Source organism: Podarcis pityusensis, assembly GCF_964106645.2.
Source record: "Podarcis pityusensis genome assembly, chromosome: 5".
Classification (NCBI taxonomy): domain Eukaryota; kingdom Metazoa; phylum Chordata; class Lepidosauria; order Squamata; family Lacertidae; genus Podarcis; species Podarcis pityusensis.
Window position 1 is genome coordinate 39,330,908 of NC_138032.1, and position 23,875 is coordinate 39,354,782.

At 43.0% G+C, this 23,875-nt stretch overlaps 1 protein-coding gene across 22 annotated transcripts in view; it reads left to right on the forward strand.

The window, feature by feature from the left end:
* Positions 1–23,875, forward strand: part of KIF1A (kinesin family member 1A) — a 116,619-nt gene that overhangs the window by 81,149 nt on the left and 11,595 nt on the right. For 7 of the 22 annotated variants that reach the window (XM_081006642.1, XM_081006648.1, XM_081006636.1 and 4 more), the window contains 9 exons: positions 440–530; positions 1,439–1,557; positions 2,111–2,166; positions 5,596–5,704; positions 6,938–7,004; positions 8,276–8,360; positions 9,554–9,659; positions 14,514–14,540; positions 21,936–22,050. In XM_081006642.1, the coding sequence (XP_080862768.1) occupies positions 440–530; positions 1,439–1,557; positions 2,111–2,166; positions 5,596–5,704; positions 6,938–7,004; positions 8,276–8,360; positions 9,554–9,659; positions 14,514–14,540; positions 21,936–22,050 (775 nt within the window). Of the gene's footprint in view, positions 1–439; positions 531–1,438; positions 1,558–2,110; positions 2,167–5,595; positions 5,705–6,937; positions 7,005–8,275; positions 8,361–9,553; positions 9,660–14,513; positions 14,541–19,629; positions 19,654–21,935; positions 22,051–23,875 lie in introns of all 22 variants that reach the window. The other 15 variants (XM_081006649.1, XM_081006635.1, XM_081006638.1 and 12 more) reach the window with 3 other exon arrangements.

The following is a 23,875-nucleotide window of genomic DNA, read 5'->3' on the forward strand; positions in this document are numbered from 1 at the left end:
CCATTCTTTTCAGATGGGAGAACCTAGATTGACAGAGGTTGATTCCTGACAGCCAAAACGTTTTAGCGTTTAAAAGGCTAAAGGATGGAGGTTAGAGTAAAGATATCAGACCTTCCTTTGGTGGAAGCCATTAATTATTACAGGAGAAGAGGAGGACAGCAAAGAACTATGAGGGATCCCTGCATGATGGGGTGAGGAACCCTTTGAGGATTATTCCCCCTCAGGTCCTTGTCCTACTTGCCTTTCAGTATGTGAGTACCCCCAACAGGAACGTAGCACTCAAAGTATAGGAAGCCTCAGTGGTGACCATCAGACCTCAACTGAGCTAGTGTTTAATGGTTTCTGCCTGTGTAGCAATATGCAACTATGGAACATACCTGTGATAAATATATTTAACAACAACAACAGCAACAACAATAAAACTTGTATTTCTTCACAGCTTTATCCACCGCCATGATGAGGCCTTCTCCACAGAACCCTTGAAGAACACTGGGCGAGGCCCACCCCTTGGCTTCTATCATGTACAAAACGTAAGTATAGAATCTGAGAAGGCTTCATTTTGACAACTCCATGGGCAGCACCTGCATCCAGGGTGGAAATAGCCTCTGGTAGAGCAGATTTGTGATTGCCATAGAGATGGTATTAATGGTGACACCTTTAATGTCAGGCAACAGTACTTGAAACAGCCTGATTAACAAGGATATGAAAAAAATACATTGTTCTGGATTCAGGGTGCCATCCTTATACGAAGAATGAAGCAAGCTTTTCATTTTGTGCATAATTGGTGACCTCCTTCTGGATGAAAAAGAGCCATCAATAACAATGATTGCCATTCAAGCTGAAAGCTGTATTATCGGCATATTATAGCTTGTTAACTATAATCTGTATTGCATAATTCTATGTGCTGCAACAGCAAACAAGTATTCAAGATGAGGCACAACCATTGCACCAGCACACCATGCCCTGTGTCACATGCTGTTCTTGTTGCTGCTTCTGTTTATCATTGGTATAAACACTTGGAATTTGCAAAGTGCTTTGCAATCTTTATTGTGTTCACCCTCATAAGTCAACATCATTATCATCACACAGCTAGAGAACTAAGCTGAGAGGCCATCATTTTGCCAAATCAGTCTATCGCAAACTTAACATAAAAACATGACCAGAGCGCTGCTGAATTCAACCAATGGCCATGTAGTCCGTGTATAAATCTGTGAAATGAAGTAATAAATATCTGTGCCCAAGTACCACTTTTAGTTTATAATTTTACTAAGAATATTAGTAGTAGCAGTAGTAGTACTAGTACTGAGTGCCTTTCATTTGCCATGTAACTAATGTTAACCATAAACTTTGCTGAAATAAATTTTGCTTAAGTGAATGTGACCTTGTAGATATTCTGTTTCAAATGGCTTTTCTTCTTCTTTTCTTTCCTTTCTCTCAGATTGCAGTGGAGGTCACCAAATCTTTCATTGAGTATATCAAGAGCCAGCCAATTGTCTTTGAGGTATTTGGACACTATCAGCAGCATCCTTTCCCACCTCTCTGCAAGGATGTCCTCAGGTAAGTGTCACCTCCACAACTGCCATTGCCATAGGATTAATCTCTCACTGGCTTTGGGGTTTGCCCTACTTTAGCCCAGATTATGTCCATTTTGCAATACGCAAAGTATGTGGCTGCAGCAGTAAGAACAATGGGGCTCTCTTCATTGGCCTTATTTTGATCAGGTTCATGTGTTCAGTGGCAAGGATAGATGGTGCATTTTCAGAACTGCCTTGCAGTTTGTTGTATGTTAGAACAACTAAAGCATGCTCAGGTATATAAGGGCAGATGCTGCTGTTACATTTACATCGTTAGAGCTCAAAAAGTCTTGGTCTGGTCAAAGAGTACAAGTCTGACACTCAACTGGACTAGACGAATCAGTGCTGAAGTCTTGGTTGCAACTTCTGATTCTTGGGTAGGTAAAGAGTTGGAGCAACTGCTTAGTACCCTACCAGCTCATGTTCAGGTCCTGTTATTTGACCAAGCACAAATTCCTACGTTGGGCCTACGTTGATATATTCTAATTTCTTCTCCCTGTGTTCCCTTTTTAAAATTAGTGTTTCTTTCTCTACAGCCCCCTAAGACCATCCCGGCGCCATTTCCCTCGGGTCATGCCATTATCCAAACCAGGTAGGAGAGAAATTGCTTTTCATTTAGCATGATTGTAAATAGAAATGTAGGAACCGAAAGGATAGGAGAAGCAGCTGCAGTCTCATGGAATGGCTGCTGCCAAGGATGAAAGAATGTGATGGAGCAGGTCTCTCAGCAGAGCCAGCGAAGTGACCTGAGCATGCCCCATAGCTGTGGCATATTGAATACCCTCCATTTTAAGTTGGGGGGGGTCCTCTTTTTTGCTCAGAAGCTGTATGCTGCTTTGTTCCAGCAATGGAATATACATCTTCAGCAAGTTTCTAAGTTTTTGCCTTTTCCACAGCTCTCTCTAGCAGTGAGGCTAAACTTGAGCTGTGCACACACCATACATTTAGAGTACACTTAAAGCACAAAGTCACTCCCCTCCCCCCCCAAAAAAATTAATAAGACCTTAATTTGTTAACAGTGCTGGAAATTGTAGCTCTATGAGGGGTAAACTACAGTTCCCATGATTGTTTGGAGGAAGCCATGTGCTTTAAATGTATGGTGTGCACGCTGTCTAGGCCTGCTCCATTCCTTTCTTTTATCCCTATAGATGGTTTGTTGATAACACGGTGATAGCCACGTACAGCATTACTGTCACCAGTATGTCTCACCCCCACTGCTGAGTATCTGTCTAACGTGATAAATGCTTGGCTGGCTTCCTCATTCTTCCACATTGTGGTTCTGAATGGCACACTATATTTTAAGGCTATAGGGGTTTGCAAGCACTGGATGAGCTGCTTATGTATTTTGTTTAGGCTGCATCGTGTTTCTGTGCATAATTGTTTCATATTGTATTGTGCTCTCTGTTTGCCTCTCTGTTTCCCCTGTGAAGAACAAGAGAGATCCCTCCTGATGATTAAGGGTCTGATACCCAACGTGCTTGCTGGCCAGCTCCTGGAAACATTCTCTGGACACATGTTGTATGCTGCCAGCACAGCCTCCTCTTTCCTCATCAGAGAGGGGGAGGATCCCAGCACCACACCATCCCTCTTACTTGGGAACTGTGTTGTGAAAAAGGCTCAGAAGCCTGGTTGGTCCCTGGACAAAGCTTTGGAAGGCCCAGACTCAGGGATCTTGACTTGGAGGGCTCCTGAGAAAGGCACCAATGCACTACTCAGAAGGACAGGAAAAAAGGGGACACCATAAAGCAGTGTAATTGCATTGCTTTCTGTTCCCAAGTTTAGTTTGTATAGTGTCTTGAATGAATCCACAACATATGTGAGTCCCTCGCAGGATGACTTTGATCCCTGAGTCAACGGGATATTCCATTCTGCTGTGTGCAGTGTTCTATGTGATTTCCTGTTACCTCTTTCTTCTGGGCTCTGTGTGTGTGTGTCTTGTGTGCTAATCTTTATTTATGGGCTGTTAGTGCAGCTCACGGGATTCAGTGATGGTGTTGGGCCATTCATTCTTCTCTTAAATAAGGGGTAAGGAAACCTGTGGCCCTCCAGATGTTGCTTGACTACAACTCCCATGATGTTGGCTAGGGCTGATGGGAATTGTGGCTGTCCTGATGCTGCTGTACTCCATGTTCCCCATACCTGTCTTCAGTGTTTGGCCACTCCCAATAGATTTGAAAATGCTTAAGGATAGGGATATAAATGCATATAAATCCATAACTGTACACAGCACCTTACAGAATAGCATTGGGGGGGGGGGGAGCAAAGACAGAAAACCTAACTTGAGACATTTGCAATTTCACCAGTGAGGAACACAAGTAGAGGGAAATGAAAAGTTCCACTTGAAAAGTTCCTAATGGAATTGATTTCTGGAGTCCTAGGACATGGTACAATAGGTCTCCTCAGGGTGTCTCAAAGTTCAGGCATGCAGAATTGCAGAATTGCTGTCTATATGTATGCTAGTCGACCACAATATTTTCCAAACATCCACTCCAGAAAAAATGCCTCTAGCTCTTAATAATATGCTTATTTACCTACATGGTTCTTCTTTTACACCACTTAACAATGCCGTGAGCATTAGCCATCCCCCTTTCTTTGTGTGTCTTGTGTCTTTCATGAAAATCTTTAAGCCCAGTCCTTCTTGTTTGTCATTCAGAGAGACTGCATTGCTGATGAAAACAAACTAAGACTTTGTTTTCATATATGTGGGTCTGTTGATCTCAATGCAGGAGAAGATGTGTTTTGTGTGTGCTTATGCATTTGCTTACAGAGCCCCATCCATCTTCCTCTTTGTATATCTGGGTCCAAAAGCCTTCTTCAAACCTTAATGGATCTTACCATTGACTCTTTCTAAATTTTAGATAGTAAGTGTTGGTGTAACTGGCTGTCCTGCCCTTGCTGTGCTGTGGGCCTTGTCCATATTTGAGCATTATTTAGCTGTTAATCCACTCCCCCCCATTTGAATTAGACCTCTGCCTTCTCAGTTCATACCAATAGGAGTTCCCTTTTGTGTTTGCCCCCACCTTCTACTTGTCAGTATCTTCATCAGCTCACAGGCAGAGGTACCTGGCCTCCCCCGAGGCAATTGAGCGAGATACTGTGTGTTTACCGTCCGTCTGCGACCTCCGGCAGGCTAGGTAAACAAACCGGCGATCCTCCTCAAACGTGAGCAGGACACACCCTCCTCCTTCCTCCCTCCCTGCATTCCTTCCCAGGGAGGGGAAGAAGAGACAGACAGGAGTCCTTTCTACATGTTTTATTCCTGTCATTCAACAGTACATAGAAATGTGACTGCACCCTTCAGTCTCCATCAGAAGAGTCACGCACTCCTCCCCTGTACTTCCAGCACAGGTCATATGACACTCTGAGCTAACATCCGGTGCTCAGTACAGAGAATAGGCTCCACCTTTTCTCCAACAGTACATCTGCACTGTTTTGCATTCCAGCCATCTGGAGCTGGCTTTTGCCTTGGTGCCTTGGTGCTTGTTGGTTCTATTATGCCAATTAAATGCTATGAAAAAATTATGTGGTTTGCTTGTGATTTTGTGCAAATTTGAGAGTTCCAAAGAAAAAATATAGATAAGGCTATGCTCCTGCATTCAGGAGTACTTCAGAAATAGTTGGGCATGAAAATAAATGAAAGCATTAAAAAAATAGCGGGTGTGAAAAGGGGAGTAGCAGAAAATGATGATTGATCCACCTACACCCAAACCCTGAAACAAATATTCTGAAATCCCAAGTGCAATTGTTTGGAGGCTGATTCCCGCCCCCCCCCCCCCAAATTTATTGGATCATCCCCATTTCAGGTAAACCTGAATTTGCAGGGGGGAAGCATTGAGATTGGTGTTCTTTAAGGGTAACATCATGTGGACTACATAAATCAAATGGGAATGCGAACAGCTGCATACACACTATAAACTCCAATGTGGACAAGCCCAAGTTGTGAAGCCAGTCTACAATCTGAGAAGACAGGGCTTGTTTGCCCTTATCTTTAGCCTCTAATTCCAATTTTTTCCCTTTGCAGTGCCTGCAACCAAACTGAGTGCCATGACAAGGCCCAGCATTGGCCCCTGCCAGTGCAAGTATGATCTGATGGTTTTCTTTGAGATCTGTGAGCTTGAGGCCAATGGCGAGTAAGTGTCTATATTTGTCAATGGATCAGTGGGATGGGGATAGCTTTCTTTTCTAGGAGACATAATTTGATCATCCTACCTGAAACTTGTCTTAGGAATGACTTAGGAGACTTCTTAGGAACGTGCTCATTTAGTTCTCTTCTTCTTTATTTTGCTGAGTCGTGCACATGCAAGTTAGAAACAAGCTACATATTTGCAAAGCATTGTACCGAGAATTTGGGATACAAAACCTATATGTAAAAGTCAAGCTGTGGGTGAATAGTTGCCTAATGAGAAAAGAGTATCGGTTACGCTTATATCACAAATAATTGAACTGAATATCCTTATGCCACTATGGATAGAATAATCTTAATTTCGTCCTCTCAGTTTCTCATTTTTCCAAACTTTAATTCAGTTCTCTGCATTCTGCAACAATTTGCAATTCCTCCCCACCAAAAAAAGCCCTCATGTAAATTCATTGACATCTTAGTGCAAATTTCTCCTAAGAAACAGTCTGTTTCCCTTAATACAGTATAATACATTTCTGCGTGTTATTTTTTTCCTAATATTTTCATTTCCCTGCCCCCTTCCCTTAATGTATACATTTTTGTAAACATTGCTTGGGAGAACTACTTTGCAAAATTTGGATAAATGCAGGTTTTGAAGGTTAGCTGTGCTTTGGTTCACATATTGTTTCAGAAATTGCAAAATTGATAGATTCAGCTTTAAATGCATACTGCATCAAAATTCTCCACCATCCCTACATGCCACACAGTATGATCATACCCTTTTTTCTGGGTGTGGTCTGTGCAGGATCAAGAGCAGTTTGCTGCCTTAATCCTGCATGCCCTCCTGCTGAGTGACTGTGAAGCAGTCTGAAAGGCTCTCTCTCTGTGTTTCCCTGTTTCTTATCTGCTTTTGCCCTTCTCCCACAAGGCAAAGGATAGACTGATGCAAATAAACCTAGCATTGACCCTGAAGTTGTGGAGACCACTGTGGTGTGTTCTGTAGCAATTGTCCCTGTCTGCAATGTGGGGCCTTTGATGGGATGCAGGCTCAGGGCATCCCATAACACAGGCTGAATGCATTTGGTGCAAATACAATGTTCAGTGAACTTGTTCAAAAATACAGGCATGGTAGCATGGGCAACACAGGCAAGGATCTTTAAGAGTGTGTTTCACTTACACTGTTTGGGGGACTTGATGCTGTGGGCTGACATTCCACATCCTGTCTCACTGTAGCTTTCTTTTATAGCTACATCCCTGCTGTTGTGGATCATCGTGGAGGAATGCCCTGCCATGGAACATTCCTTCTACACCAGGTATTTTCTTCCCCAATACCCAAACTCATTGGCTCTTTTCTGTAATGATATTTTTGTTAGGTTCAGTTCTACATCCAAAAATTACTGAAGGTGGGTAGTGAAACACCGATAAAAACACAAGCCTCCTGCCATGTTTAACTAAGCATCTTTGGGCACAGACTTGGAATGGCAGACTCTGGACACACATGAAGAGGTGCATGAGAAGGAATGGGGTGGGGATGCTAAGACAGTTAGGAAAAAAGCTCTCTCCTGCCAAACAGGAATCTCAACTGCTGTCAGAGACTGGAGAGAGCTCAGAGCCATGGCCTGGGGTGGCTAAACAGGATTCAGAGGAGCAGGAGGTTCTGGCGTTATCTCCCAGAGCCATGTGATGCCTCCCCTGGTGAGAACAGGTGCACCAACCCCAATGGAGTGTGCACCTGTAGGCTACACATTTTTGCAAAACTAATTCTTGCTAATAAGGTGTGTGTCTCATCTTGACAATCAAGCTTGTTGGGTTTAGAACTTTGTGTCCTGATATTAGACTGTTATCTGGCCTTGCTCCTAGCTCGGTTAACTTCTTCATTCCATTTGTAGGAGCCACGAGACCGAGTTAGCACTTGCTCACTGCTGCACCTTACGCTCTCACTCTACTGGTTTGCCATAAATTTGTTTTTCATGCTGAGCAGTACATAGAATCTTTTGTCAGGAAAGGAAATGGGAGAGGTTCAACTGTGCTCTGCACTGCAGATTACCTCCTTTAAAATGCCTCCTCCTTTTTTTAAAAAAGTATTTTTTATTGCTTTTCTTCTTATAGGTTAAACAACAGCACATATGCAACAAAATATACCCTCCCCCTTAGTAACTATGATGCAGCACAGTGCAATGAAAGAGGAGTAACACAGAATCAAAATTGAAAGCAGCCAAAAGTTTTGATATGCTGTAGGAAGTCTGTTGTATATCTTGCTCATACACATAATAAAGCAGTGCCCAAATGACCCTTTTAAATGAGGTTATCCTCAAGACAAACTGTATTTATTTGCCTATCTTGGCAAAGCACTTGTCAAATAGACTATGTGGCTAGCACTGTAGATTGCCTCATTTAAGGGCCAGTTTATAAGAGGCGACCTGTTGTAGGAGCCATGTCCTTCTCCCTCTCTTGGCCAATATTTTTGCCCCTGTTCATGCACATATCCTTTTGCAAAGGGCAAAACCCACCCAGTGCTGCTCATTGCTTAGCTGAAGTTCTCATAACCGCTGCCTCCTTTCTCTTTGGGCATGGTGGATGACAGGGTATCCAGAGGAGGATCACCGTCACCCTGGTGCATGAGACAGGAAGCCACATTCGCTGGAAAGAAGTGCGGGAGCTGGTTGTGGGTAAGTAAAGCTTGTGTCTACCCTTTCTTGTATCTCCTAGCCAAGGGGGTGGAGTCTCAGGCCCAGGAGTGCAAAATGACCTCCCGGGCTTCTCAGAATGCACCCTGGGCCATGTCGTCTCATGGGTCCGGCTTTGTGATGGGCTTGGATGTGATAATGCTGATGGTTTGCCTAGATGGAGGGTGAAGATGTGTAGATGTTGTGTGTGCAGGGCTGAAAACCTCGTGGCTTTTGTGTGGCTGGAATGAACAGGGCAATGGTGGTTCGCTTCCATTGGAACTGGTAGGGCAGAAGGCAGGAAGGTCAACAGGAAGTAGAGACAGAGGCAATGGCAGGCAGAACCAACTCACTTTAGTTTTGTCTCTGTTCTCCTCCCTGCCGAATTCTACAAGGACAGCCCTGAGTCTTAAAGAGTAGAAAGCTGATAGCTGGTGCCACTCCTTGAGCTGATTGTAAGTAAGAAGGCAGGCAGGTGGGGGTTAGATGAGGCCAGATGGAGGTTAGTGGGGCAGTGCCCTAGTTGACTCACTAGTACAGGAGTAAGAGTCACATCCATTGCTCTGCTAATTTTTGCCTCTAGCCCCACCCACCAATGCAATGTGGCTCCTGGAAGGTTCCCCATGAGGGAATGCAATACTAAGTCTGAAAATGGTTCTCCACCCCTGTTGTGGCCAAATGGTTGCCTGAACTGAGCAGCCCCTTACTCCCATTGACTCCAGAGAGGTTTATAGACACAAATGCTATGTGCTGAGCATCAAAAGCAGTGCTCCGAGACTCTAAGTAGGCCCCTGAGCATTCTTACTGACTTGTAGACAGTCTGTACTCTGGAGATCTGTGTCTTATTCTGGTATGTGGTGCAGTGAAAACCATTCAAAATGGTATTTATATATTGTGAGGAGCTATTCTGCCCCTAGAACCTCAGGGGCTGTGAGGCTACTATATCAGGGAATTTATGTTGCTTATGCAGGCAGATTTTGAGAAGTGTCCAAATTATAGTGGTGTGGTAGGCTTGCTGCCTCTTATTTGTTCCAAGGCAGCATGAATCTGTATAGTAAGAGAAACAAAAATGTCCCACCAATATGATTTTCTTAATAGCTACAGCTTGACAGGATCGCCTCATTGATAGGCTGAAAAATATACCTGCTTTTGAGTTCCCTCGGGAACAAACTGTATGTGGTGTTTTCTGCTTTTAGGTCGGATTCGGAACACCCCAGAAGGAGATGAATCCCTCATTGACCCCAACATCTTGTCTCTGAACATCCTGTCATCAGGATACATTCGCCCCTCCCAGGATGATCGGTGAGTCTGGCCACAAAGCATGCTCTGAGGCAAACATGACCTCCCTGTAGATTTTCAGGGAGTGTATGTACCTAAATATATATTGAGGGGGGGCATTTCTCTGAAAGCCCCACCCCTTTACTGCAGTATGGACAGCCAGTGAGCTAAAGCCATGCTGAGGCTAGCTAAGTAACGAGACTACAGTGTCCAAGTAGCAGAAAGAGAAAGCAACAGTGGTCCAAAATATTTTCCCCAAGCATCCCTCTGATTGAGAAGAGTTTTACCAGGCTGGTAACAAAGATTCCAGCCAAACTGGACTGATTTTTCCAGTTTGGCCTTGGCCATGAAGATCCATCACCTTATCACTGAATGTCCAGTGAATTAGAACCATATCAGAAGCTACTTTGTACTAGGCTTAGACTATTTGTCCATTTAGCCCATAATTGTCTACTATGACTGACAGCTTCTCTTCAGGGTTTGAGGCAGAGATCTCTCCTACCACATGCTAACCAATATTTTAAACTGCCACACATAGAATCCAGGACTTTCTGTGTACAAATATTGTGCTCTACCAATAATCAATGGTCTTACCCCATACATACAGAATTTTTGGATTTTCCTGTGGTATGCTGCTCCTTATACATTAGCAACAATCACGTTATTGCCTATCACTGCTCCTTGTTCATGCAGCAAGAGCTGGTTTTCTGGGGAAGAGATAGAACAGGACTGTTGAAAGTTGGCACTAGCTGCTTGGAGATGTTTTGGCTCCTTAGAGCTGGAATAGCAGTGCCTGCACCAAGCACATTATCACCAGGGCAAATTCAGAATATGCTGGGACACAGGTGGCACTGTGGTCTAAACCACTGAGCCTCTTGGGCTTGCCGATCGGAAGGTCGGTGGTTCGAATCCACGTGATGTGGTGAGCTCCTGTTGCTCTGTCCCAGCTTCTCTTGTTGCTCTGTCCTACCAATTTGAAAGCATACCAGTGCAAATAGATAAATAGGTACCGCTGCGGCGGGAAGGTAAACAGCGTTTCTGTGTTCTCTGGCACTTGTCACGGTGTCCTGTTATGCCAGAAGCAGTTTAGTCATGCTGGCCACATAACCTGGAAAGCTGTGTGTGAATAAACACCAGCTCCCTTGGCCTGAAGCGAGATGAGCGCCACACCCCATAGTTGCCTTTGACTGGACTTAACCAAGGGTCATTTACCTTTACCCATTATTATTATTATTATTATTATTATTATCCATTTCATTTCTATATCATTTTATATTTAAACAAAAATATCTCAAAGCGGTTTACAACACATTGAAACATCAAATAAAAGAATCCAGAATAAAACATTACTGAAGAAAGTCAAATTTAAAGTATAGATTCAAAGGAATATAATGTAATTATCTTAAATTATCTTCCTAAACATTAGGAAGAACTTCCTGACAGTAAGAGCTGTTCGACAGTGGAATTTGCTGCCAAGGAGTGTGGTGGAGTCTCCTTCTTTGGAGGTCTTTAAGCAGAGGCTTGACAACCATATGTCAGGAGTGCTCTGATGGTGTTTCCTGCTTGGCAGGGGGTTGGACTCGATGGCCCTTGTGGTCTCTTCCAGCTTTATGATTCTATGATTCTATAAATATTTCAAAACAAAACATTACAAAGGAGGTCAAGTATAAAATGCACATTAAATAAAGCAGCATAATTAGCAAGAAAATAAAATATTATCATAAGCATAGAACATATTTGCTGCTGTTGCTGCCCATCCTGTCAATGGTGGTTCATTGTGGGAGACAGCTGTGAAAGCTCAGGTTCAATGACCTGGGTCTGCACTAAGACAGCCAAGATGGTAATGCATTGTAACAGTTATAATTCATAAGATGAAGGACTGAGTTTGGTCCCATGGATGGGGTACTCATGCTACTATGTCAGGAGAACAACAGGCAAGAGGCAACATGGCTTCCAATCTCAGTTTCTTTCACTTTTTTGGGTGGCGGGTAGGGAATATCCCTTTCCATGTCTCCTGTAGTTGTGTGGCTACTCCATTTTTACTGAAGCATCCCAGGCTGGTCCCTCAATACTCATCTCCATTCAGACATTTAACATAACATCATTTATCCTGACCCTCTGGCAAAAGAAACCACTCATCACGAGCTTGTATGGTTGAGCTGTGAACGATTAAAATGGGGTTGCGGACGAGGCAAGGTGTTAGTATGTGATGTGTGAAAAACAGAAGCTGCCGAAGAAATGCTGGAAGAGAAGACAGATTGTCTGAGGTGAGTTACCCTAGGACAAAGGTTATGCATAGCTGGGTGGCAGTAGGGAGGTTCACACAGCCTGCTCTCCAGTGCTGAAACAATGGGTGAAAGGGGTTGTGGGGCCACACAGGCTAGCTCTGCCCTTTTCCTGTGCTGTCTGAATGTTTGGATGGTGGGGAAGAATTTCATCAGGCTTAGCTGTGGCTCACGTCAGTCATGGAGGCAAGGCTAGCCCATAGCTTATAACCTCTCACCCATTTTTTCAACACTGCAAGGAAGACTGGCATGTGAACTTCCTAAGGTTAACAAAAGAGCAAAGACTCTTTTTAGTATTCAGCTCTAATGGAGTTTCTCTTCCAAATAAGCAAGCAATATATAAATGACAAATAAAGTGAAATGTTAAAAAACCAAGGAGTGGAATTCCATGTTGTGCTATGATGAACATTCTGTCTGCACAAACATTGCAGCTTGCCAGACAGAACAAGCCCCCCCACCCCCATGTGCTGTTCTGGAATTTTTGCTGACCCCCTTGAGCCAATTTTGGGGTACTGTATGTGGGAGGAGGAGGGGGGGGAAGCCTGTTGCACAAGCAGAAGTCATTGTGCAGGGGTTCCAGTGATGGGGCTGATTAAGTGAACCCAACCCAGAAAAATCAGTGAAAAGAGGGCTAACCAGCATACAGCAGTGTCTCTCTGAAAGAGCAGCTGCTAAAGACCTGCTCCATGGATTAAGAGGGAGGAGTTGCAGTTATGGAAAAGTATTTCCAAATGGCAGTTTCTTTAGCAACAGACACTGCATGCACAAGCAAAATAGGAAGAACCTCACAGCAAAAGTAACTGCTGTCATGAGTTTTCAAAGTGATCATCCCTAGTTTTGCTCAACAGTTGCTGCTCCCCCTGTGACAATCTTGTGAGTACATTTGGCTATTAGGGATAAGCACAGCAAACCTGGTTTGCAAGTGCCCAGCTTGTCGGCATGCCAGCCACCTGCAAAAGTTCTAGGATCACTGAATAAAGCTGACATTAAAGATTTTCTGTAGGTGTATGGTGGATATTGATCAGTAAAAGAACCGAGTCATCCTGGATGTGCAGTCCATTTAGGTAATTCTGCATATTGGATTGGATATCTCTACTGTGGGGATGGGCCCTTCCAGTGTTGCTGGATTACAACTCCCATCTGCCCTGGTCACTGGCCATGCTGGCGGGGGCTGATGGGAATTGTAGTCCAGTAACACTGGAAGGTCACATGTTGCCCACCCCACTGTACTGCATATTCTGGGAATGGATTTTTCTGCTTCTTTCTTACTCAGGCTCTCAGCAGTCACTTGAACATGATTTTTCAAGTCAACTAACAAAGCATTCATATGCTTTAGGACATGTTTGGGTTGTTTCATTTATAACATTTCTCTGGCAAAGCAGCATAATTCATTAAAATTCATTTTTTTGAAGAAAGCAATTAAAACTCAAAAGTATCAAGAACAATAAAAAGGTTTATCCTGGGTCATGAGCCACCTGTCAGGTTGCTTGGGGAGGGCTAGGAATCACATATACAGAGCATTTGTGTTTTGGTTCTTCCTCTCTGGATCTGTGCCTGGCATAAGAGCATTATTCTCAGCTGCCTGCATGGATGATAACTGAATTGTTGGCTGATGCCTCAGAGTTTGCTAGCAGGATGGCCAGATTTTGCAGGAGGAGGAGGACAATCTAGAGCAACTGGGGAAGACAATGGACAATTCACCATCTTCCAGAGTCCCCACCCTTCAGTTCTGCATGGGCTCTGGGGGCTTGCTTTGGGTCTTGATGTTGCTGAAGCGAGAAGGGTGGGAACCTACCTAACCCATCATGTGAACCTTTTGCTTCTGCTCACTGCTTTGCTATTGTGTGTTACCTAGCTGCCTTCCCAAAGACCAAATAACAATATATTTTGGTCTCATTCCCTCTATCCCCTGGCCACTGAAACCTCTATGACACTAGAGACGGTTCCATTGCCTTAATTCTTATAAATGCAGTGAAGAACTTGGAAACTCCTTGTCGCTATGGCATTAACCCCCGTCCCCCAATGTGTAGTGGTTAAGCATGAATTAACATGGACAGAACGGCCTCGGGGACTCATTCGGGCCTTAATAACTTTATTGGGTGATGGTTGATGCAGTTATGTTCCAAGAACTCAAGGTAAATCCTAGTGCAGTAAATGAGGCTGGCACCACATGATTCAAATCTCAATACCAAGAGGGTAGTCCTGTTCCTTACTACATTTGTATTCAAGGTGGCATACTTGGGCTTTGCTCACAAGACCACTGTGAAATTGGGTAGGCATGCAAAAAGTGATGCACCCACTGGACTTCATGACTATACCAGGATTTGCTCAGCTCTCCCCAGTTCAGGCCCCAATATTTGGTGTCAGTGTCGGACACTCACTCACTCCACTCACTCATATGGTTGTGATATTGGATGCTTTGCTATTTTCTACTGCAGCTTTTTGTGGCTTGCCAGTGGGCAGAGAGAGGTGCTGTTTATAGGGCTTGGGCTTTTGAGAAGCTGCACTATGGAACTGCTGCTGCTGCTGCTGCTGCTGCTGTTACCACCCATTTGAACCCACACTAACCATGTGATTGTTTGTGTTTTTGCAGGCAGTTTCTTGATTCGGATATGCCTAGGTATTATTTGTTCCCCTCCCCATTTATTTATTTATTTGACCTCCTCCCTGGTGCCCCTACCCAAGTCAGCATTGTGGTCACCAATGCTACAGTTGGAACTTCCCTCCACCCACTCAAATACACCAGCTTCTTTCTCCTTCTCTTCTGTATCATTGGGCTTTTTGTTCCATTTTGTTCCTTGGGTCTCTCTCCCCACCCCCTTGTTTGGTTTCCTTTTCTTCTTTCTTTCTTCCTTTATTTATTTTTTTTTAAAAAAAACAGCTCTCTTTTAAAAAAAAATTATTGTAAATCTATGTTCTTTTTTTGGCTGGTTTTACTTTCTGTTTTGCTGCGGTTGTAATTTTTTCTGACATCTGCCAAAACTATGCTGCCCCACCCTTTGTCCATGCTGAAGCCCCTTCCCTTGCTCCCAGCTCTGGCACGAAGGCAGTTTGGATAGCTGTGTGCTGATGCAGGCTGCATGAAAAGCTGGGCTGGGGGGTGCGCAGGAGAGCCATTGCTGTGTGAGAGATGAGGGAAGAACCTAGTTTAACAGGCTTCGTGGGAAGGAGCCTTGTGATAACAGCTTCTGTTAAAACTGTTTGGCAAAACGCAGCCCAAGAAACTCAAGCATTAAATGGTCTGCAAGTTTTACAGTGATTGGTTTGCACGTAATGCTAAGCCAAACAGTGGTTTAGCACAAATGTGCTCCTCTTCCAATCCTGCTGCTGCACTGCTGTTGAGCCAAGCAATTGTTTAACTTAGCATGCTGTCTAAACCTTAGCTCGTGGTTTGAAACACTCCATGAGCTGTAACCAAGGTTTGTTCTTGGTTTGCAGTTCTGGAGGAGACAAACCAGGAGCCTGGGTTCAGATGACACACTAAACTAAACCTTAACTCACAGGTGCAGCAGGACTGGAAGAAGAGCAAGGTGGCTGCAACCTCCTCTCCAGAAGCTTGCACACTTGTGCATTCACACTGAGCCATGGTTTGGCCTAGCACTGCATGCAAACCAAGCCAGCGGGAATGGTTGACGTTTAGAATATTATCCAAGGTGGACAATCTTTACATACAATCTGAAAACTGTACTTAACTTTGGAAAACTTCCTCCTTCCCCTAAGGTGTGTTTGGGATTTCCCTTTGTATTTAGAGCCAAGGAAGAGAATGCTGAGAAAATGGGATTGTGGATATCAAGGTTTGTTTTAGTTTACTGGTTTTTCTGAATGAATTCCATTGAGAGCCCAGGACTTAGTTCTTGGCTGCCTTGGATTTGCAGAAGTCAATAGTCCAGCATGGGCAGAATAGGAATAAAATGAGGCCTTTCTTGCTTACCTTGATTGCAAGTCATTTGTAGATATTTGATTGATCTGAGGTGTCTCTAGGGATTGTGGTTACGTTGTGGCACATGCTTATTGAGCTTCTATTTCTGAAAGTTTGGTACAAAAGTTGTCATTTCAGGGAAGTGTAGATAGGCTAAGAAATAAATTTCATGGAATAAATGGAATAAACTGGACTATGCTAAGTGTCCTCTGATTCCTCTGGAGTAACTATTCAGTCTGCCGGTGATGATACAAAGATAGGCTAAGAAATAAATTTCATGGAGTAAATGGAATAAACTGGACTATGCTAAGTGTCCTCTGATTCCTCTGGAGTAACTATTCAGTCTGTTCCAGAAGTCCGTTCTTAAACCAAAGTGTTCTTAAACCAAGGCGTGCTTTCCCATAGCAGTGGGGGACTCAATTTACACCAAACAGGAAGCGGAACATGTTCTGCTTCCAATGCAAAGTTCACAAACCAAAACACCTACTTCCTGGTTTGCAGTGCTCTTAATCCAAGTTGTTAATAAACTAAGCTGTTCTTAAACCAAGGTGCCACTGTACTACCCTTGTATACTGTACAATGGTGCTGCAAAGCAATAATATGTGGTTTATTGCTTGCATGTGGCCTATTTAATGAGCTCTCTGATTGGTGCCAGGCACCATTTTGTGCAGGTAGTCATTATAGAGGTATAGCAGTCCAATAAATAATGATATGCCATCCAGTCATTCATTGTTATCACTAGCTTGGCCTTTAACTCCAGGGAATAAGTGTACTTCCAGAGACCGTCAGTGTTTGGCAGATACCTAAGAACCAAATTAGACATGTGCAGTTAGGCAGCCCATGCTTAAGGCAGGGGTCTATCTATTGTTAAATAACAACACATATCAATAAGTGTTAAATAATAAATAGATTCAATCTTCAGATTCTGCCTTTCCATCTTGGATAGAGATGAAAGGATCCGTCAGCTTCAGTTCTCTGAGCTTCTCATTTTTTCCATTCCTAAATTTGGGTCCCAACATTTCTCCTAATATAATGCATTTATGTATAAATTTCATGAATATATTCATTTTATGCATATCATCATCACCATTGATTAAATAAATAAATTTGTATACTACCCTATACCCGCAGGTAAATGAACTGTTGTAAGCATTAGCTAGTTGGAGAACGGCATCTCAAAATTGAGATGCATGTGCATTTCAAAGGATGGCTATATATTGGTTCTCATACTGTTTGAGAAAGTGTGAATTTGATAAATTCAGCTTTAAATGGGAAATTGCTCCCCAACCCTAGCCTTAGTAACAACATTCCGGAACTCATTTCCTTCTTCAGCAGTTCTGTTTGTTTCGTCCACTGTGTTCTATTGCTTGTTCCAGGTAGCATGGTGGAACGGTGTTCCATTATTGGTTTGTGTGTGAGCTTGGGTAATGTTCTCCTTGGGATGAACTTGACAGTTGTTGTGTGTATTTGGTGTTGGGAAGGAACTTTTCCCAGGTCAGATTGACTTTTAGCACTTCTATGTAAATTGAGACACCAGCTGATTTTCCTCCAACAATTAGTATTTACCAGTAATTATTGCTATATCTTGAATTCCATATCTTGCTATAGCACCTTTGCATGGCACACCTTGCTTGCTTCTTCTCTTTGTTTATCAGGGCATGCTGTAATCTGGACCAGAAAAGTTGATCTTTTTCAATTTAGCAGCACCATTGCTCATCACAGTTCAGTGTATAGTATGTTTTAATTCAGTGATTCCTAAACCTTGCTGGTTTAAGAACAGAAGGTTATCTCATGTTGGCTTCAGTTTCACAATGCTGGGAAATAGGAAGTGATGCCTGATGTCTTCATAAGCATGCCTCCGTGATCAGTGACAATGTTGTGCAGTGTCACAAACTGTGCTTGCTTACGACTTGCTCTCCGTGTACCCTCAAATTTCCTTGGTCTTTCAGGCCCAAATCCAGTTGAGGAGGATGGATTGCCAGGGACCAGCAAGGATGCCCCACATTGTCCTAGTCCTGTATTGCCTTATGAAGCAACTTACTCTATTGCTAGAGGAACCCTCCTGTGCAGTGAACCACCCTTGCTTAATGCAGTAGCTGGCAGCATGGGTTAAACAGTGGGAATGCTCCCTCTTCTATTACCATTCTTATGCTGGCTCAACACGGAGGCGTTTTTGTGTAGCACTACAGTAAGGCTGTTCAAGAGGTTGATGTGCAAGTTCATACTCATAGCTTTCCAGATCCTCCATAACAGCTCTATATAATTCAGACTGGCTTTGATTCAATAACTTCTCTAAAATGTGACCTGCAAATGACCAATTGAAGAAACTTTTGATAATACATTTTCCTAACTCACTACCTTGGATACTTGAGTGTAAATTCTAGACTAGATTACAGAATTTAAAGCTTTATTCTCATCCCTACCATCTGACTAGCAATGTATTATGTGTGAGCTAAATTGCCTGTTGAAAAAAATGCTTATATGCAACTTCTGCTTGATAATATATTTCTAAATTCTCCAAATTGAATACCAGATGCTTAGGAAAGTGATTGTATTAGTAATATATATTTCTGGTGTTGTCAAAGGATCCAATAATTAAAGAGCACACACATACACATTTCTTCTTTTCTAGTGTATCAGTGTAGACAAGCCCATAACCTATGGAGTAGGGTTAAAGTTTATTGTTGAGTGAATGAGTCTAGGGCAATGGATGAACACCCAAGGTTCTCAGTACAAATATCACATACAATGAATGAAGTGACATAATCAGAATTCCATGCACTTAGCCCCCCCCCCCCAGAATAGCCTTCCTTCATATTAACTTCTAGATTTGAAAGTCATACTAGTGGCATTCCCATTAAGTTCTTGACAGTGCAAAATTCTGTGTTCTTCTTCTTCTTTTAAAAGGAACCCACAACCTCACCTTCCCACCCACACCACATACAATATTTGCTTAGCAATGTGTTTTCAGTGATTAATTTGTATTTGGCATGTTTTCTTTGGAAGAGGGCTGAAAACTATTGTTTGTGCGAATTTCACCCAGAACCCCTTTCTGCTTTTGCCTTGCTCAAGTCATTTTAGTCCATTTTTCACACTGTGAATCAAAATCTTGATAAGAATCACGCTCCACTGAAAACAGAGTCTTGATCCTTGATCCCCTAATGCAGGGGAAGGGAGCCTAGCTGGATGGACACAGATATTAGAAATTCAACTAAAAAGTGAAAGGAGAGTGTTGAATATGCAAAACTATGTTCTGAATTTCATTCTGTGACCATGTTCTTCTACCAAGAGAGGGCACTTCCAGACTGACTGTTCACTTATACAAGATGAGGTTATTATCCTGCAGTTTCTAGTGCTAATATCCTGTCACTTTTCTCACCAGAAAAGGTCTGATAAGAAAATTGCCCTGGAAAGTGCAGGGTAACAACCACTAGCTAGCAATATTGTATAACCTCCATGCAAACATATCAAGATTAATGCTCAATAAACAGGCAATGTTGTAAAGCCTCTGTGCAAACGTGTCAGGATCAATGCTTAACAAACAGCTGGTCTAGAAGCTCCCAGAGTGAAGGGACAATAGTCTTTTTGCTTTTCATTTGTTGCCCACCTTTACCAAATTCACAACAATCTATGGCTGCACTCTGTTCAAATCACCATCCACCCCATGTAGCTGCCTCTCTGGGTAGCTTTCCACAGGGCACCATATAAACAATGCTTTCTGACATTTTGATTTCTTTGTGTATGTGTGTATGTGTACATGTGTTTGTCTTGGGTTGCCTTCCACTTATAGCATTTCACTGGGAAATGACACTAGGTATTTCTACCTCACTTTACTCTCACACACTTGCTTGATCTATTCCCTCCTTCTCTTTTCTCTTTCTCCTCTCCCTTGTTTCCTCTTCCCTTTTCCTCTTCCTTTCCTAATCTTCTTTCCTTCCTTCCTATTGGAGTTACCTGTTCTCCCGTGGCTTGTGTCTCCGTGATCTTGGTCTCAGCTCTTTCAGTTTTGGTTTTGGCAAGATGCTGCGACTCTCATTGTCAAGATGCAATGTTTAGAATGGGATAGAAACTGTGCATCATCAACTAATAGTCAGATCCTCTTTAACAAGAGTCAACAACTATTTCTGAGAGGTGGACCTACTATAATGCACAATCTTCCCAAGAGGAGACCTGGCTTCTTTTTTAAAGAGACTTCTGACTATGTTGATATGAGTGTTGGTGAGCTGTGAAAGTGGAATGTCCATGTGGAAATGTTTTTGAATCATGAGGATGCTCAGACACATATTAAAGTCCCAATATTTTGGTCACCCTTTTCTGTTGTTTAGTGGCACAAAAATGCTGAGCCAAATAGGTTTTACCAAAGGAATGCCATCATAATGGGAAAGGCTACTGAAAGGGGATGAGAGTGACGTTTGGGTGTCTGTATATCCAGGATGGAGAACCATTTTCAGCATGAGATCTGTTTTAGCTCATGAGCAGCCTTCTTGGGGCTGCATTCCAGTAGTGGCAGGCAGGGCCAAAGGCAGATGTGGGCGGATCCATGGTTGTGACTTTTACAATGGGCTACAAAAGCCAGGGGGTTCTATGCACAAACACTGCACAACCATCTCTCCATCCTCCATCCAGGCAAACAAGGAATTGTCATCATTCAAATAAACATTCCAGCAAGGCAAAGATACTAGAAGAGGGTGTGTGGCCCGGGGAGAATCCTGAGAATCTGAGGGAGAGGCTTGGGAGGGCCACATTCAGCCCTCAGGCATGAGAAGCCCCGTTGCTGCTGCATGTCATCAGAGCTTACATCTGCTTTGGTGCTTCCATTATGCAAAGAACTGAACCTCTATTTCGTATGTGGTGATCATTCTGGAAACCCTGGCTTCCTCAGTGGGATAGTATATCACAGTACTGATAGACTATCTCAGTTATTGTTCTCAAAAGACAATCTGGGTGTTTTTTTAATAGGGCCAGCTAAAAGACCACACTTCCCCCTCCCCCAAAAAGGGCTAAACTCAGGTACCTTATGTACCTAATTTCACAAAGCAAGAAGCACAGTAGTTCTCACATATCAGTAACCAAACAGGAAAAGGCTAGGGTAAGATAGGTCTGGAGATAATTAAATCTCCCTATCATTCAGAGTCACAATACTCCCTATAAATCAGAGATTGGTGGAATAGTCAGTTTTCTTCTGGAGCTTTGGTGACTGTAGCTGTATGTGGGAAATGAACTTCAAAGAGAATTCACTGAAAGCACTTTTATGAACATATCAAACTTTTAAGGTCTGCAATGCCAAATGCTTCTGGAGAGATGGAACTGACTGCAGCACTGAGCATCCTCACTCTTTTCTGAACATGCTTGCTGAAAATTAGTACCTCCTTCCTGTGGAAGGAAAATAGATTGTCTGTGTGCTATGTTTGACTGAAGAGATATGGCCCTGGAGTGCTTTAGACAAAATCTGAAAATACCCAATTGTTTCAGGGATCAAGAGAAGCTCTCTGTTTTCGTATTGCTTTCCTCATCTTTCCCCCTGACTCTTGCTTCCTTTCCTCTTGCCCACGTTCACTCTCAGAGGGCATGCTTAAATTACACCCCAAGATAAGTATGGAACAGAGCTTTGGCTTTACCATGGCAATGTAAGCAGAAACATGTGGTGACTTTTCTGCTAAGCCATAATATTCACAGACAACTTGAAACTTGTTTATTGCCAGTTGTAGATGAGAGAATGCCACCTGCATGCAACTTTCTATCTATTACTGTGTCCCTCTTTCTTTGTCTTTCTGGCACCCCATCATCTCATGGCTTAAATTTTAACCTTAAAACATACCCCAAATCACCTCTGCTCATATGCAATATTAAAAACAACAACCATGAATTCACAGCACAGAAGTTTCCCTTGAGGATTCCCACAGATGCCTTCACTATTGCTGTTCATAATGAGGGGGTGTTTTTGAGCCACAGCACTCCAGGATGGCTGCATCCATTCAGCACAAATATGTCTCTCTGTGTGTGCATGTTTGCGTACTGCTGCTGATGCAATTGTCACAGTTTGGTGGTTGATGGTAGTGTTTATTTTTAACCAACCATCTTGCTGTCTCTTTGCAGGACGTTTTACCAGTTTGAAGCGGCATGGGATAGCTCCATGCACAACTCTTTGCTGCTGAATCGTGTCACCCCATACAGAGAGAAAATCTACATGACCCTCTCGGCGTACATTGAGGCAAGACCCATCAGTGTCACTTCCTATAAATAGACCACACAGAGCTGAGTTTTAGAAAGGGGCTTCCACCTTGATTTACTCCAGCCCTCCCTGTCTTAAGCAGTCCCATAATTCCTTGTGATTCTCAAACTAATATGGGGTTTTGGAAGACACTAGGCTAACATAGCAATACAGGAAGCCCTTACATCAGCATTTGCCAACCTGGTGCTCTCCAGATGTTTTGGCTTACAGTTCACATCAGCCCCAGCCCAGCATTTTACCCTGAGTGATAAAATCCATTCAGACGTTGTTTGTGTGTGTACATGAAATTTGTTTGGGGGAGCTGGAATGTCTTAATGAATTGCTCCCATGTATTAGTTGGAAGGTCTTAATGGGGTGCACACCTCCTATGCATGAGTAAGTGCACCATGCAATTTGATTGAGCAGGGTTCAAACTGCACAGGGTTCCAGGTCATGTAGAATGCCTACATGCACACAGTTACAGCTACATAGATCCCTCTTTCAGAATAATGTATAGAGGTGGGACGACATCAGGAGCAAGGGCATCATGTGCAGCAGTCCTCCCCTTCCCTCCATGCATTTAAGGTACATATAGAAGAGTGACTAAATGGACCTACAGGGACTTGCTCAAAATCATCCAATGAGCTTCATGGCTTAACAAGCATTCAAACTCGGTTCTCCCTCATCCAAGTCAATCTGTGGGAAGCAGGGTAGACTCTTAAACTGAAGCTAGCTGCTAGCCACTGCTTGTCAAGAGAATAGAAAGGACTGCCAGTGACAGGGGAGAGAGCCTGAGGGACCATTTTTAGTACGCAGTGAGCATCCTTCCTAGCAGAGCACTTCTTAGCAAATGTCACTGTCTGCTTGTTTCCAAAACTTGTCTTATTTTAATAACACTTGTAGGGAAAACAGCTCCTCGGAGTCTTGTTCTACTTTTTGCAGGAGTTTACCACCCTGCTCCCAGCAGAAATCTTTTTGCAAGTGGATGCTTGTTTTAAAATATAGTACAGCTCTAAATGTGATGATAAGATGATATATGATTTCCCATAATTGCTCTTGTGGCAAGTAACATGAAATGCAGCTGCAGTGGGTGGGCTGCAGAGCATCTGGGGGAGGCCCTTAAAACTTCTCTAGGCCATTTTTCTTCTTGAAATCTCTTCCGCTCCCAGCTGATTTTTAGTCATTCAGATGAAAGACAGTGCTATTTTTCTACAAAGAAGAGGTGATGGAACTCATTATGAACACCTCCCTCATTGTCTTAGAGGTGCCAGAACTGAGTTCCAGCAAGTTCTAGCTGAAAAAAAGCCCCAATGAAAGATACATATATTCTGGAGAGGGAGCCTGAAGGGAAAGGGTTATGTACCTCTTGTCTACCTGGCTGTCTTCTGCTAAGGATTGCGGACTTCATTGACTGCTTTTTATTTTTTATTGGGAATTTTGTTTTCTTTCTGACACCATCATGTGTAATTTGACCTTATATTTCTGGCATAAGAAGTGCAATAAAACAATGGTTTTATTGTTGTATTTTATGCTTGATCTAACTGAATGTAGAGTGCCTTGAAATTCTAAAAAGAATGAAGGCTGTTATAAAAAATCTTTTAAATTAGCAAATCCAAATTATAACAATGGGCCATGCTGGATGATAGCTCTATGATATATGATACCTACCTAGGCATTTGCTACTGGGTAGGAAGGCAGTGAGTAACACATATGAAGTGCTGCTGCCTGTAGTATAACTAACTGATATGCATGAGAAATATTGTTGTTTTTAACTAAAGACAGGAAAAAAGGGATACTAGTACTCTGCTAGGTGCCAGGTTTCTAA